Source organism: Pelophylax lessonae (assembly GCF_965119305.1).
Source record: "Pelophylax lessonae genome assembly, chromosome: 3".
Taxonomy (NCBI): domain Eukaryota; kingdom Metazoa; phylum Chordata; class Amphibia; order Anura; family Ranidae; genus Pelophylax; species Pelophylax lessonae.
The window spans coordinates 553,385,533-553,402,306 of NC_138770.1; the positions used below are offsets into that span (position 1 = coordinate 553,385,533).

At 41.7% G+C, this 16,774-nt stretch overlaps 3 protein-coding genes across 4 annotated transcripts in view; 2 read left to right on the plus strand and 1 right to left on the minus strand.

The window, feature by feature from the left end:
• The window catches only part of EIF4A3 (eukaryotic translation initiation factor 4A3), a 31,186-nt gene extending 24,539 nt beyond the window's left edge, over positions 1-6,647 (plus strand). The window contains exons 7-12 of the mRNA XM_082252353.1: positions 493-634; positions 1,504-1,642; positions 2,303-2,418; positions 3,928-4,035; positions 4,125-4,252; positions 6,583-6,647. Coding sequence (XP_082108479.1) covers positions 493-634; positions 1,504-1,642; positions 2,303-2,418; positions 3,928-4,035; positions 4,125-4,252; positions 6,583-6,599 — 650 coding nt within the window. The 3' untranslated portion in view covers positions 6,600-6,647. The remainder of the gene's footprint in view (positions 1-492; positions 635-1,503; positions 1,643-2,302; positions 2,419-3,927; positions 4,036-4,124; positions 4,253-6,582) is intronic.
• The window catches only part of HNRNPU (heterogeneous nuclear ribonucleoprotein U), a 458,517-nt gene that overhangs the window by 410,777 nt on the left and 30,966 nt on the right, over positions 1-16,774 (plus strand). The window lies entirely within an intron of this gene.
• ATL2 (atlastin GTPase 2) overlaps positions 9,180-16,774 on the minus strand; it is a 223,932-nt gene continuing 216,337 nt past the window's right edge. Inside the window, exons 13-14 of one of the 2 annotated variants that reach the window (XM_082249140.1) lie at positions 14,016-14,030; positions 9,918-10,310 (exon numbers count right to left, since the gene is read on the minus strand). In XM_082249140.1, the coding sequence (XP_082105266.1) occupies positions 10,203-10,310; positions 14,016-14,030 (123 nt within the window). In that variant the 3' untranslated portion in view covers positions 9,918-10,202. Of the gene's footprint in view, positions 9,810-9,917; positions 10,311-14,015; positions 14,031-16,774 lie in introns of those variants that run through there. The other variant, XM_082249141.1, reaches the window with a different exon arrangement.

A 16,774-nucleotide genomic window follows, 5' to 3' on the forward strand; every position in this document is an offset into this window, starting at 1 on the left:
CTTTCTTCCGCAGGCTACGAAGGGCAAGGACCATTGTTGTAGACGTGGGCCATTCTTCTCTGTGTCGGTCAATGAACGAAAGAGAATATAAGATTTGTGACTTACTGTAAAATCCTTTTCTCTGATGATCATGGACGGACACAGCACCACCCCTCTGTGGAGTTGTAAATCTGCTGACACTGCTTGAAACGAGAGGGAGTATACTCCCTGGGACTGCCCATAGGCGTAGCCAAAAAATTTTCTGCCTAGTGTCCTACTCCTGTTGGGGGCAGTATAACCCAATGGTTAAGAAGATTAGGAGCTGTGTCCGTCAATCAACATCAGAGAAATGGATTTTAAGGTAAGTCAAAAATCCCATTTTTTGTTTAATTTTTTTTCATAAGCCAGATTGCAATGCTTGTTTTGTAACCCTTTTACTCTTGTCTTTTCCTCAACCTTGATCTTTGCTTTTTGGATTTTTTTTCTTAACTTACGGATGTGGTTGTCTTCCAGGGTTCAAGGAACAGATTTATGATGTATATAGATACCTGCCTCCTGCCACCCAGGTTTGCCTGATCAGTGCTACATTGCCACATGAGATCCTGGAAATGACAAATAAGTTCATGACTGATCCTATTCGTATCCTGGTGAAGCGGTAAATACTATTATATACTATATCATTCACTAATAATATATACTATACTATATACTAATGCTATACAGGCACCTAACGTTTACATTGTCTCAGAAGAGTTGTATGTGGGTTTCAAGAAAGGTGCTTAAAGCAGAACTAACGTTCCACTGCCACAAACTGCGAGCAGCAGTCTGTTTATCGCAAAAGACGTAATGTCTCCTCTTCAATAAAAAAGCTTAACTGCCTGCGCTATATTCTCTGGCATGTAAACTAAGCTGCGCATGCACAGCTCCGCTTATATCGCTGTCCCAGTGTGCCAGAATGACTGACACCTGCGTGTGTGCAAGAGTTAAATCATCCCTCACCAGCCAATGAAGAGGCCCGAAGACCAACACTCAGAAGAAGATACTGGGAGGAAAGATATGTTTAATCTTGTTAAAGATGCATTGGGGGCCCAGAGTATTTCAAAGCAGTAAAAACATTTTTGCTCTGACTTTAATCCTCTTACTTCTACCAACTGTCTTGCATCAGCTGCAGTGAAGGATTTTACACATACTTAGCCAGTAGTGTGTGCATCTTCTAAAAGCTTACTGTACAGCCATCCGATTGCTTTCATTGACCCCCACCCCCCTTCCCAACCTATGCTTTGCTTCAGTGAAGGGCAGATGAGACCTAGAGTTCTAACAGGTGCATTTAAGTGATTTTTTAGTTAAATGCAGACAATGTATTGGTGTCTTTTAGAACCACTTCAAGTAGTCTTCAAGCCTAGAATGTTTTTTTTTTTTTTTTTTTTTTAACCAGTGTAGAAAAAACCCTGCAAAAATGCAACTCGGGTAAAGGGTTAAACCTCTTGTATTCCATGATATATATTTTATGATTTTGTGTTTCAGTGATGAGTTGACATTGGAAGGAATCAAGCAGTTTTTCGTAGCAGTGGAGAGAGAAGAATGGAAGTTTGACACTTTGTGTGATTTGTATGATACGCTTACAATCACACAGGCTGTGATCTTCTGCAATACAAAAAGAAAGGTTTGTAGGTTTTTGTCATTTTTCGTGCTGGAAAAGAAAAAAGATGCTATCACACAAACGACAGAGCCCATGTGAACTCTCTTGTGTTACAATTCATAAAGGGAAGACTAAGTATTGCTTGTCTCCTTTTTATATATCCACTACTAAAGTAAAGTGACCCTGTTATTGAAATAATATCAAACCAAAGCACTGTAAAGTAGGAGTTTTTGATGTACTTGGTCTGGCATCTGCCCATGGAATCTTCTCTGCTGCACCACAAAGCAGCCTGAGAAATCTTCACCGCCTTTATGCTCCCAGTAGTGCCAAATGCCTGTCTTCCATTGTGCTATGCTTCCTTCCACCCGCCCTTATGTCATTATAGGGCAAAGTAGTGATGTAGAGGTCAGCAGGAGGAACCGCAGAGCATGATGAGGCATGTAGGAATCTGACATGCTTTCAAGAAGTAAAGATTATTCAGATGGTTTTATGATGCAACAGAACGAAGAATCCTATACATTGGCCAAAGCATGTGCATATAACCCCTCTTCCTTTACTTGAGCTTTTTGGTTAATTTATTTTATTTTTTTTTTCCACCAATGAGGTCCCTTTTTAAAAATTCAGACAGTAAAGCAGTGGTTTAAGATGCACTTGATTTTTTTCTATTATGCTCTTTGTATTTAGGTGGATTGGTTGACGGAGAAAATGAGAGAAGCCAATTTTACAGTGTCTTCAATGCATGGTGACATGCCACAGAAAGAGAGAGAGTCCATTATGAAAGAATTCAGATCGGGTGCAAGGTTTGTATTAGTCTTTAACGACTCCCTCAACATGTTCAGAATCCATTTTATTTTTTTTTTTTTCGACTCTGCTATGACATTATTGTAGCACAAGGCTGGCTAAATCCATGACGTAAGGCATGGATAGGCAACCTAAAGCAGAGGTACAATGGTGGGCATGCAATGTAATTTTCAGTAGCACCAGGAAGATCATCCTATGGCTTGCGAATGGGCTCGGCCTTGCCCGTAGATTCTGTAGAAGGACCAGAGGATCCTCGATTGAACCTCTGTTCCTTATAAATGTATCACTACTGTAAGTTTACAAACCCTGGTCTGCCCCCATAGCCAACCTACCTCAAGCCTGTTCTGACCCTGTGACCCCCCCCCCACCTACCTGTTGACTCGCCTAATGGCAAGGTGCCAACCCTCCTACCAGTATTGGCAAAGACTTGCTTGCTGCAGCAGAAGATATTACATTAAGAAACATGCACGGCTATCCTCTTCTTTCTCCTAATGGAACTTCCAGTTGTAGCAGGTATGGATGTGAAACCTCTGCTTTTGTGACGGTGAAGGAATTGTGGCTGACGTGAGATCTATAGTGCATTCACTGGCATATTGCTTGTCAATTCACTGTTAGGCCTGATTCAGATCTTGCGATTTGGGATTGTGGGTCGAATTCTGGCAAAACGCAGCATGCTTGTTTGTGTCCATTAATGGCAACAAAACGTGCTGCTGTTTGTTACGCACCAAATGGCATCGAGCAGGAGCTTCTTTTGGGCAACAAGTTTCATATGATGCAGTTTGCTGTGCGACAATCGCAAACATGCGTGCTGCGTTTTGACAGTATTGCAGTGCAGTTTGTAAATTTTGGCAATTCTGCCTGTGATCCCAAAATCACTAGATGTGACTAGGTCCTTAGGGTCTCATTTATAAGGGAGGGTGTATATTGGTATATTTTATTTATTTCAGGTACTTGTATAGCATGGTCAATTTTTTTTTTTTGCAGTGCTTTATATAAATATTGTACATTAACGTACGTCCCTGACCTCAAGGAGCTTGCAATCTAAGGTCCCTAACTAAACACACACACACACGGGCCAATTTAAACAGGACCCAATTACCCTACCAGCATGTGTTTGGAGTGTGGGAGAAAACCACAGGGAGAACATGTGAATTCATGCGGGTAGTGCTGTGGTTGGGATTTAAACTGACGACCCTAGTGCTGCTAAGTGTATATGCTAATTATGCACCACTGTCCTGGGTACACTTGTCTGCCTTCCCTAATATCAGGTTGGGGTGTATAGATAGTAAAGCCCCCACAAAGTGCTTTATTCAATGGAGCATAGAGAGCTCTGTGATTGCTGTCTGCACAGATTCCTGACATTCAGAAACTAAATTTACATGCAATTCTTCATTAGCTTCATGTTTTTATTAAAAAGTAGTAATTTGCCTCCATTTAAGTGACTTTGCTATAGTGAGATGATGTATTCTTAGGAAGACTGACTTTTTATTTTTTCCTATGTTTTTCAGTCGTGTTCTTATTTCCACCGATGTGTGGGCCAGAGGATTGGATGTGCCACAGGTTTCCCTAATTATAAACTATGACCTCCCCAATAACAGAGAATTGTATATCCACAGGTGGGTTCCTGTGTAATTGAATTTCATTGAACTTAATCTGACAGCATGGTTTGAACAGGTTGTCTTTTTTTATAATTATTTTAATACAGAATTGGCCGTTCGGGACGTTACGGCAGAAAGGGTGTGGCCATTAACTTTGTAAAGAATGATGATATTCGTATCTTGAGAGATATTGAACAGTACTACTCTACTCAGATTGATGAAATGCCCATGAATGGTATGTACATGCAGTATCTTAATATTTAAGCCTCTAACATTTACCTTTATTTTTTTTTCATGTTTATTACTATTCAAGCTATAAATTTATTATACCACCACCCCCCCCAAAGTATGGTGGGGGTAACAGTGGAAGCAGAAAAGGTAGCGGCTCCTTAGAAAGCATCACAGGAGACACTGGGCAGGCTCTCCAGCTTTTCAGGTACCTTATTCATACATAGGTGATGTGAGTATACCAGTTAAGGGGAGGGAGGGAGGGCACTGGCAGCTGGGTGATCTAGGGTAACCAGTACACTTTCTGGCAGTGTCCTTTCAGCTGATTGGCACTGCTTGCTCTGGCACAGGGTCCCGTTCAGCAGACCATATGACCATATGTCTTCTAAATGGCAGAGAGGGGGAAGGGCTCACAGATGCCTCTGTCATGTCTGGAAGATGCCAGACTTAGCCCCCTTGTGCAGTTTTCCCTGAGGGTCCAGGGGGTCTCCTGCAGTTTTTAAACCCTTTCCCTTGTCAGGTATTTTACCTCATTCCAGGACATCAATTTATGTACAAAGGAAAATGTGTCAGATTTTCCAGAATAGAGAGTGAGCTGGGTGGGCGAGATGGTCAAAAGCAGAGGGGTTTTCTCTCTTCTCCTTGGTTAAAGGATTTGGGTGAAGATGAGGCAGAGACAGATGGGCCTGAGGAGGGGGAGGCAGAAGACTCCTAAATTGAGGACTCTGTGCCTGAGGAACCTCTGGGTCAGAATGTAACCCAGACCCAAAAGATCTTAGTGAGTTTTCTATCCTAAATTGCCACTTCCTGAGGGTCCATAGCAGTTCATGGTTCCCAGTCATTCCCTTTACATCCTTCTCTCGAGGTGGTGTGCATGGATTAGGGTCACCCTGACAAAGTTTTGCTCCACCAAAAACTCCTGGTCCTCCAAGTCAGCAAAATCCCCTGCCTTCCAATGAAGGGGTGCACGCACTGGGTTTGCGTAGGGGGTACATTTGTGAAAGTATGGAAGCATCTTCTGCTTTGCAGGATTCGTGTGGAAAGATCACAGGTGATGTGGATTGCACCAGCTATTCAGACATTGTGAATAGACACTATATTGTCAAAAGTATTGTGACATCTGCCTTTACACGCACATAAACTTAAATGGAATACCAGTCTTAGTCTATAGGGTTCAATATTGAATTGGCCCACCCTTTGCAGCTATAACAGCTTCAACTCTTCAGGGAAGGCTGTCTATAAGGTTTAGGAGTGTGCCTTTCAGAAGCACAGTTAAGGTCAGATGCTGATGTTGGATGAGAAGGCCTGGCTCCCAGTCTGCACTCCAATTCATCCCAAAGGCATTCTTTTGGGTAGAAGTCAGGACTCTGTGCAGGCCAGTCAAGATCCTCCACCCCAAACCCTCTTATCCATGTCTTTATGGACCTTGCTTTGTGCACTGGTGTGCAGTCATGTTGGAACAGGAAGGGCCATCCCCAAACTGTTCCCACAAAGTTGGGAGCATGAAATTGTCCAAAATGACTTGGTAAGCTGATGAAAGTTCCCTTCACTGAAACTAAGGGGCCAAACCCCACACCATAATCCCTCCACCAAATGATTTGGACCAGTGCACAAAGCAAGCTCCATAAAGACATGGATGAGCAAATTTGGGGTGGAGGAACTTGACTGTCCATCACGGAGTCCTGACCTTAACCCGTTGCTTTGGGCGATGCACATACTGAAACATCTTAATGTTGGGAATGCGTTAAAGGAGAAGTACAGCCAAAGATTGTTTGGCTGTATTTCTCATATGAATCATATGCACTCCTGTGACCTGTTTTAAGCTGACAGCGGGCTGAAGTCACAAAGGCAAGCTCAGGATTGCGACAATGAGGTCAGTATTCTCCCCCTCCACAGCCCAGCGCTTGAGTGAGCGATGGGTGTAGTAAACAGTGGTGACTGACGGGGCTCCCTGAGCAGCGAACTGGTGACTGAGTACTGAGCGATCAGTGGTGCTTGATCGATTGGTTCTCTGGGTTTGTGCCAGCAGATGCAGCATCAGACCAATTATAAGGTAAAAAAAGGTTTAGAATTTACAACCACTTTAACTGCACAACTGTGTATTATTTTTCTAATGTTTAGAATAACCAGAATTGTACAGATGTTGCTGCAGCATTTGTATATTTTATGTAATGCAATTTTACATTTACTGTTAAAGAACAGAACTTTATATATATATATACTTGGCCCTGGGTTTTATTTCTGTATTGCTCACCTTTTTTTAGAACAGCATACATCCTAATTTTTCTCTAGTTTAGTAGATTGGTTATTTTAACTTTGTATTCTTTCTTTGAACAGTTGCTGATCTCATTTGAAGAGTGAAGGAAGAAGACTGGACAGCGCTATCAGACATAACAGTTTACTTTGAGTCTGTTTTTTTTTTTTTGTAGGCAAAGATTTTATTGTTGTGGACCTATTTTTTAACGTTCTCTTTTTATTTAACAAACCATTATACAACCATACAAGCAGATCATTGTAAATATTGCATTTGGTGAATTTTCAATAAATACAAATCCCTAATGTCTTCTGTATTCTGACTGATTTTAAAATCCACGTAGAGCCTTTTTAAAGGCTTGAAGTATTAAGTGCATTTTGGCTACAGCACTTTGAGTTGAGTAAAACGTCAGAATTTTGTTTTCTGACATTTAACGTTGACTGCTGGGAAGAATGTTGTCTGTTAACATGGAACCTTGGGATGTACACTAAGCCAAGAGGTCAAAGATGCTGAACCCAGAAGACCGGGCAAACATGTCAGGTAGCTTGTGGGCATTGTGTCATTGTAGAATAGGCAAAGTGTAGCTGTGTATAATTCCATTTTAACTGATTCTACTGTAATCAAAGTGCTATGAAAGGTTAGAGGTTTTTCTGTAAGCTAAATTTTGGCTTGAATAGGTTTATTTTTTTTGCTTTCATTTTTGCCCAGGCATGCATTGCCAGATATTTGTGACTTGTAGGTAAGAGATCCATTCAGCACAATACATAAAAGTATTGCAATAAATTCCCAGAACCAACTGCATTTTGGGCAAAAAAATTAATCTAGTACTACTTTAAATAAATTCTGCCCCACAAAAAAAAAAAAAGGCAAGAGGGCCCTGGAAAAAGACTCTCTCTTCTCCCCCCCCCCCCCCTTGATATGCAGCTTAGTTGGCATGGGGATGTATCTTTCAAATGTAATTTAAAGGAGTCGCCAAGTTCATCTATACTGAAGTATTTTAAAAATTTAAAATCTTATAAGTGATGCATTACTGCAATAAATGCACATTCCCCCCCCCCCCATGGTTTTGATCTCTTTAAAATGCTATAGGTGCAGAAAAATACCTGCAGATTCTGTGTGTGTCTAAACATCCCGTAGTGAGCAGACAATGCTGTGTCTGCTATACTGAAATCCCCTGTTAGCAGTGTCAGTCCTGCTGTTAGACTACAGAACTTTGTAATAGCAGTACCCCACCTCTCATTGCCATTCCCCTCATTTACAGTCTTCATTATTTTCACTATAGGGAAGTGTTATGAATACTAACGAGACGTACAGTAGTCCAGCAGGGGAGAACTTTTAGTGCAGCATTGTCAGTTCACTAAAAATATCTGTGCTTTCTAAGATATAACACTAAATATTAGTCAACACATTATCTCAACCTATATTAAAAACACTAAATATTAGTCAACACATTATCTCAACCTATATTAAAATAAGTATAATGCAGAAGTGCACAGGTTGGACTGCTTGGTGAGGGTACAGCCTGTTAGGGCATGTAATGGGGCTCTCTACCTGCCTGTAGGAATGTTAATTGTTACACTCACAGCGCAATTTGAAAAGCATTGTAGCTTGGATTTGTTCAAACTGCTGGCACTCTTATGGTCTAATTTCTGTTGTACAGAAGGCTTATACCAAGAACTACTACCTTCATTTCAGAAGTTACAGCTTAGTTGCAGGTGGTCCTGGAGAATACCATAAATGTGAATAATCTGTGCATGGCAGACACACAGTTTCATATTATGCTCTTTCCCTCTGTATACTGTGCAGTATTTTACACTCTGAATCACTTCACTCTGATTGTACCATAAAGTACATTTTATGGAGCACATTTCTGTATGCAGGGCTGTAGTTTTATATACTTCATCCCCATTGATCACCACGGTATTAGAGATGTTGCTTGTGTTTCCAAGAATTTTTTTTTTGAACTTTGAAATGCCATCCCTTTTATTAAATGGGCACACTTCTGTAAGTGCACAATACATTCCAAACATGTACACCTGTTTACATTAAACAACAAATGCAGTTTTGTTATAACGGACCACTCCGTTCAAAAGAGGAAAATAACTCAGACCATTGCTTGCTGTGCCATATATACAACAGATTTTAATTATACTGAAAATAAATTACAGGAAACGGCTTTAAATTTTAAACAGGATTCACAACAAAAATGCGTTTTTTTTTTGTTTTTTCTTTTCCTCTCCACCCATTGGGTTGAGAACAGCAGTGCTCAAGGCAGGTAAATATCACAAATATATCAAAACTTGAGATTGGTTGATGCATTCACATTTACATGAGTCACAAACAGTCCCCAGGCAGGGACTTCACTTAGCCTACCACAGAACTGGGATTTGGCATGGACTACAAAAACTTGATACAAAATTGGTATTTATATTATTTATATATCATATACATGCCCTATCTGATTTGTATAGAAAATAACAAATGCTGTACACATGATCTGAGCTCCTAAAGCTGTAGCCTATGCTTCTGGATGGACTGTGCCCCCACCCAACCCCCAATAAAATTAATGGCATACAGTATATACATGAAGGCTAAACAGATAGGGGGGAACAAAATTCACTGCCCTTCTCCCCTGATATGCTTCTATGTTATGGCAGGTTCTTGGATTAAAAAAAAGGCATTTGTTTTTACAAAGGTTCCTTTGTATTAAGCTATGTATACCGTATGTGAAAAGGGAACATGTACCCAAAGGCAGTGAATTTACCAGGAGATTGCTTTATAACCCAATATCATAAATAGCATAACTATATGGAATATAAATATTAAAATTTATAAGTGGACACTACATTCATTCTTTTAGAAGAGCATAATTTAAACATTGTGGTTACATGTACTTAGACGAGTGGGGAGGAAAACTGGAACAAAGCTAAATTGTGTGATAAACTGATGTCAAAGTGAAGAAGCACTACTGCTGCACTGACTGAGTTTTGCCACTAGAGGGCAAAGCAGCATCCATAACTTTGCTTCTAAAAAAAAAAAAAACTACATAGCTAACCCACAGGGAACAGATGTCTGGCAGCATTTCAATGAATCAGTTTCTATTCCATTTAACTGTAAACTTTGGTTTCAGTTTAGAGTTGTCATTGTACAAAACAAGCATAGAAAAGGATGGAGTTGGAGAAATGGACTGTCAGTCTGTCTTTATCCGAGAAGCTTGAGTCATTTGTTCTGTAAGACCTGCCTTGATTGAGTTTGTCACAGATTGTCTTATGTTATCTTCCATCAAGTTATCACTCAGTGGCTTCAACACCTAATGTACAAAATAAATAAAAAAAAAGCAAAGAAATAAAAAGAAAAAAAATGATAAAATGAAACATAAGGCATAAATGGCATGCAATGTAAACAAATGGAAAAACTTGAAAAAAAAAAAAAAACATTAAACTTGTGCTCTAAAACACCTCTCACCCTGTGAATTTGGTTGCAGATACAAAATGAATAGTACACATAGCATAAGTCAAGGGCAGGGAACCGGTGACTCTCCAGCTGGCAAAGCATGCTGGGAATGGACAGCTGGAGGCACACTGGTTTCCAGGCCCAGTCCTGTAAGAACTCAGGAACTTGTAATAAGCTTGTTATACCAGTTTTGACAACTGTCCCAGAAACAAAATGTCTCAGAGAAGCAAAGGAAAGATGAATGTATGCTTTAATTTTTCTTCTTGTTATTGTTTGATGACCTTCTGTGTCTTTGTTTGGAAATGAAAGCTTGGCGACCCAGACGACGTTTACAAACTTCGTAGAGTTTGGAAAAGACCTGGAAACATGAAGTGGTTGATTAGGTACAGAAAGTCCATAGAAAAGGATAGTGGGAGAGGAAAATGGAGGTACACTTCAGTACTGAAAGGCATCATGTGTTTGGCCATGGTCTTCCTACCACCATTCTTTTTACTACAGGGTGACGGGTACAGCGAAGAATGGGACAGGAGCGTTCGCTTAGCAATATATTTCCAATACTGTACTTGGAACAACAGCCTTTCTCAACCTTTTCAACAGAGGAACCCTTGAAATAAATTTCTGGTCTCGGGGAACTCCTGCTAAAAATGAAAAACCTATGACACATTAGTGTGACAGTCAGTGGGAAGAATTACCCCCCTTACAGAGAGCTAAAAGGAACAATGCTGTCATTGGAGAGGCAAAAATTGCCCAAGGAACCCTGGTTTGGAATCTAGATTTTCAGATGTAAGGCTTGTTGTTCACACTTGCTCAAAATACTGAAAAACGCACATATAACATTTTTGTACGTTTGACAAGCAGTTAACGATCCTCAAATGGAAAAGGTGCACCCCAGACACCATATTTTTTTTTTTTTTTAAACAAAGCCTAATGGGGCAGAAAACACATGGCAGCACATTTCCACAGACTTAAATGGAAGGAGATGAGATGCTTTAACTCCTTCTAAACTCGTCATGTAGCTTCATTATTGGAGCACAGCAACGCGAATGTTTCATGTTTTGATAGTGAACAGCTCTGTGCGCTGTCCATATTATCAATTGCAAATGCCTTTACTAGTCTTTTGAGGAGTCATAAAAATGCACCCCCCATACTCCTGCTTTTAATGCCAGTGTAAACAGGGCCTAAAACTGGCGGATGCTAGTTCGGGACCTAAAGTATAATGTTGATTGATAAGGTAAGAGTTTCTATATACACCGTTGTTATATACAAGGGAATCTCTAAATACAACACAGAATATTGTAATAAATACACTGATCAACTATATAACAGGGGTCTCCAAACCGCAGCCCTTTCCTAGCCTTAATCTTGTTTGGGATGGGGCACTATTCCTGCCAATGATATGAGGCAATATTCCTCTCACTGACACCAACCATGGGGGCACTATTTCTTTCTCTGATACAGATGGAGTACTATTGCTCCCACTAATACCAAGGAAGGGGCACTACTGCTCCTTCTACTGACAAACCCAAAAGGCCATGTTTATTCTAACAGATGCCAGACCCAGGACATTTTCTTCCCTCACTGGCTACAATCCGGCCTTCCTTCAGGGTGAAGGAGAGTAAACTGGCCCTTTGAAAAGTCTGGAGCCCCCTGACCCACCCACTATAACCCATCAATGCACAGACTCCACACTAGACCTCTGAAGGGATGTTGTGGTATCTGGCACCAAGCCATCAGTCCCTATAGTCCTGTAAGGTGGGAGGTGGATTGGGACATCATTTTACAGCGCATCTCAGAAATGCTCAATTGGATTGAGATCTGGAGAATGTGGATGCCAAGTCAACACTACAAACTTGGGATCCCAAAACTATTTGTCAATTTATCAGACCAGGCCACCTTCTTCCATTACAGTTGTGGTCCAGTTGTAATGCTCAAATACCTATTCTAGCACTTCTGGCTTTGGACATGGGTCAGCATGGACACCTTGACCAGGCTCCAGCTAGCCATCACCATATGCTACAAACTGCGATGCACTGCGTGTTTTGACACCTTTCTATTTGACCCCGGCATTACCCTTTTTCAGGAATTTGAGCTACAGCAGCACTTCTATTGGATCAGACTACACAGGCCAGCCTTTATTGTCCATATGCATCAATAAGCCTTGGCTGGCCCTGACCTTGGTGCTGGTTTTCCTTTCTTGGACCACCTTTTGGTAGGTCCTGACTAATGCAGACCTGGAACCTCCCACAAGAGCTGCAGTTTTAGAGATGCTCTGACCCAGTCATCTACTTATTATAATTTGGCCCTTGCTCTCAAATCCTTACACTTGCCCATTTTTGTCTGCTTTTAACAAATTAGCTTCAGGGACATGTTTACTTGTTGCCTAATATACCTACTTTCATTTTCCATTGTAGCAGGATAATCAATGTTATTCACTTAAACTGTCAGTATTCATACAGTTAGGGCTGGTTAGTGTATGAGGATTATAATTAGCAATAGAATTTTTACAAGAACAATGATGCTTTGCATATAAAGGCTAGCCCCTGGTGCTCTTTTATACTTGCGTGAAAATCAGGAACATCTTGTTTAAACAAACTCAGTGTTTGTAGTGGTTTATTGCACATTAAGGCCCCTTTCACACTTATGCGACGCAATTTTGAGCAATGGCTCAGGGCTATATACCTCAAAACGCATTAAAATTGTGCCAAAGTAGTGCAGGTGCAACTTCAAAACACACTGATATGAATGGGGCTCATTGAAAATAATGGAAAACGACTTGTCATGCGATTTTGCGGTCCAAAATCGCGGGACAAGTCACACTAGTGTGAAAGGGGCCTTAAGGCTTTCAGCAGCTTCATACCAGGACCAGCATTGCAAAAATATTAATGGCTACAACTTGTAAGACTTATGTTATAGGGGAGGCGAGGCAATGGGTTAAATCTGCTATAAGATATCAGTATGATTAATGCCTTTATCAGTTGTTGCTTGGAAATCGCAAAACCCCTGTATAGATCATGCTCTGACCTCTTACATGAGTGTGAAGCTGTTGCCAGCAGCACAAGATAGTGGCCTGGAACAGTCAGCCATCTATCTAAAATAGCTGGGGGTTACAAACAAAGTTTAAAATTCTTGCAGCCTGAATTAATTGTACTAGATAAGGAATTTCTGGTACAACCGATGAGCTGATCAGATGAATGATCATCCCTTTTTTTTGTATGCTAGTCTCCATATTGAAAATGAAGAGGTTACTAAAGTAAAAAAAAAAAATACTAAAAAAAAATTAGCATTGACATGTAATGTATTGCCGGACAAAACTGTACGGATTAAACGAAAACCATACAATCTGATATCATACGAGAAAAATATTTGTGCTTGTCCCATCAGATTATTTTACACAACCTGTCCTGATCCGCTCTCGAAAGCTGTGTACTAATGATCTGTATTTTTTTTTTTTTTTTAGTATGATTTTCTGCTCCTCTGTACTAGGCTTAACGCGGTCAGTAGTTTGCTCAATAAATGCCACTGTAGCTTGGTTTACAGCTATCCTAAAGGGTTAACCCAGTCTTCAGACTGTTTACACTAAGGCTAGCCATAGATGATGGAAAATTCTTTCCTGCAGGCATAGGGTGCAGGAAAAAAATTGCATGATTCCCCATCAATACAGACAGTTCTGACAGGGCAATCCCTCCTGCCGAGATATTGTCTTCACCTGGCAGGGGCAGGAGAGGGCAAAGCAAGCCATCCCCACCGGAGAAGACAGTGATCATCTCTTGCAGCTAGAACAGTTGCTTGTGATTATCTGAAGCAAATCCAGCAAGCTGGTTGTACCCAAGTCGATTGATTAACTTGGTACATTCAGCCTGCCCATTAACGTTTCAAATCCCAAACCATGTATAGCCAGCCTTAGCCATTTTGCCAGTCTTTTGTGGCCTCTTCCTAAGCAACTGATAGAGCATAGATCTTGTTAGGTGTACCAAATGCATCACATATAGAACCTCCCACCATGGCCAAAGCACATGTCATTCAGTCCTGAACTGTGCCTCAAAGAATGATGACAGCACCTCACCTTTTTGGGACTCCTCTGTGTGCAGCAGAGTAAAAAGACAAAGGAAAGGGGAGAATTGTTAAGTGATTAGAAAGGTTAGAATAACATTAGCAGGAAAGTTAAATAGATATAATAGGGAAAAATATACAAAAATGGCATTTCAGAACAAGCTGGCACCCCCATGCTTACCATGCACGAAACACAAACCAAACTGAATGCACAGCGTTCAGGAACATCACCCTGTCCTTTAGCCGTTTCCAATAAGAACCGGTTCACACTGAGGTGACACGACTCCTTACTACTTCGGGGGCGACTTGTGCATTACATTGCACCACGACTTCGGAGGGACTTCACATAATGGAAGTCTATGCAAGTCGCTCCGAAATAGTACAGGACCCTTTTTCTAAGTCGGAGGGACTTGTGTCGCTCCTATTAGAACGGGTCCTGTAGCGGTCAATGGACCGCGAGGGAGCGCGACTTGTCAGGCTGACAAGTCGCGCTAATGTGAACTGGCTCTAAAGGTCTTTATGTGTCCAAAGTTGCATGACAAGTGTAAACATAGCCTAAAATCAACAAAGTGCATTCCGGGTGCAACAAAACACACAGAGTGCAAAGTTTTTGTTTTCTTTAGTAAGTAGCTACAGCCTACGAGTAAAAGAAAAAGCCTATCCCCCCCTACCAACATACTGCAGAAGATGGCTCATGCTTTAGAAGCAGGCTTCACCATAATACATAAAGATGTCAAAAACTTATCATACAAAAAAAAAGGACAGATAAAATGATAAGGAACCTGCTATTACAGGAATGTTCAAAAATTCCTCCCACAGGTATCCCATGTCAAATGAGTACAACATACCAAAAATTTTTTTACACACACACACACACACACACACACACACACACACACACAGTACTGTGCAAAAGTCTTAGCCAGATATGAAACAAAAATGCTGTAAATTAAGAATGGTTTCAGAAATAGAAGTGGGATTTTTGACTTACTGTAAAAATCCATTTCTCTGATGACCATTGATGTACACAGCTCCTGATCTTCTTAACCACTGGGTTATACTACCCCCTATAGGAGTAGGACACTAGGCAGAAAAAAAAAGTCTGAGTACGCCTATGGGCAGTCCCGGGGGTATACTATTTCTCTCTACTATAGGTACTCAGTTTTGTTACAAGCAGTGTCAGAAGAATTACAACTCCACAGAGGGGTGGGTGCTGTGTCCCATCAATGAACATCAGAGAAATGGATTTTACGGTAAGTCAAAAATCCCATTTTCTCTTTCGTTAATTGAAGGACACAGCTCCTGATGTTAACAATTAGGACGACCCAAAGCAGTGTTAAACATGAGGGATGGGAACAGCGAAAAATAAATTCCCGAGGCTAACTATAGCCAACCAGGTAAACAGGAGCTCAACCAAAACAACTGGAGCTCACCTGAAAAACAATAGAGGACCAGGTCCTCTAAACAGCAGCCTGCAAAACCTTGCGGCCAAAGGAAGCATCCGCAGATGCCAACACAACCACTTAATAGAACTTGTAAGTTGAAAGTGTGCATCGACGAACAGGAGGCTGCCTTGCAAACCTGCGTCACTGACGCCGGATGACGGAAGGCCAGAGTAGAGAACCTTGACAGGGAAAGGAGGAACCTGACCCTTGATGAAATGGGCCTGAATCACCATCTGTCTGAGCCATCTGGAAATGGTCACAGAGGAAGCGGACAGCCCTTTCCAAAGCCCATCCGTAAGCACAAAAATAATGAGTCCAATTTCCTCCGCAGCTGCCAGGTACATTCCAATTGCCCGGACCACATCCAAGGCATACAAAGCAATTTTAGGCCTGGGACATAGGGAAGGCAACACAATGTCTTCATTCAAATGAAAATCAGAGACAAACTTTGGAAGAAACGACTGACAGTGACGAAGAACCCTCTTATCTCTGAACCACAGAGTAAGGTGAACGTCAGGATAACAACGCCAATGCCGACACCAAGAAGGCCACCTTCTGGGACAGCGTAAGCAGGGGAATCTCCCGAAGATTCTCAAAAGAAGGCTTCTGGAGGACTGGGAGCAATAAATTGAGGTCCCAGCGCAGCAAAGATATGGGGGAGCTGTTCTCCCTCCAGGTCACGGCATAAAAGCTTAGCCCACTCAGTCAGAGTTTGCGACACCAGGGCAATGGTGAATACCGGCCTCAGTGCCAAACCAGCCAGAGCGTACATATTGTGGGCCACAGCATCCGCCTTCCTGTCAGTCAGATCCCTAAAGGCCAGTGACTCTTCAACCTGAATCATGGTTGCCTTGTTCAATCTGGAAACCGGAGAGTCCACCACCAGTGGAACAGTCCACTTCTTAATAAGGGGGTATCACCTAGCAAATCGCTTAGGGACCCCACCCCAAGGGGACGCTTTGGTTGTCCCCACTTTTTTGCGACAATTCTGTCAAAATAGGCAGGGAAAGGAAACACAAGCCATCTAGAGCGGCAAAGGTGAGTGCCAAAGGAAACCTGAGCCTCCGTCGCAGCTGCTGCGTCCATCTTTAAGGTCTTACGCACAGATACTATCTGTGCTTTCACCAGCGCCTTTTAGTGCACAGTTGCAGATGTGGAGGAATCGTCCTCACTATCAGAGGATTCTGGGTGCGTGGTCGCATACCCAACAGGGTGACCCATGTCCGCAGTGGCCGATTCAGATTCAGAATCTGATGAGACAAATGAGGTAGGGGGAAGGTTTTTCCTATCCCGTCACCTGAAAAGCCACCTCCACCCAGGACAAAGG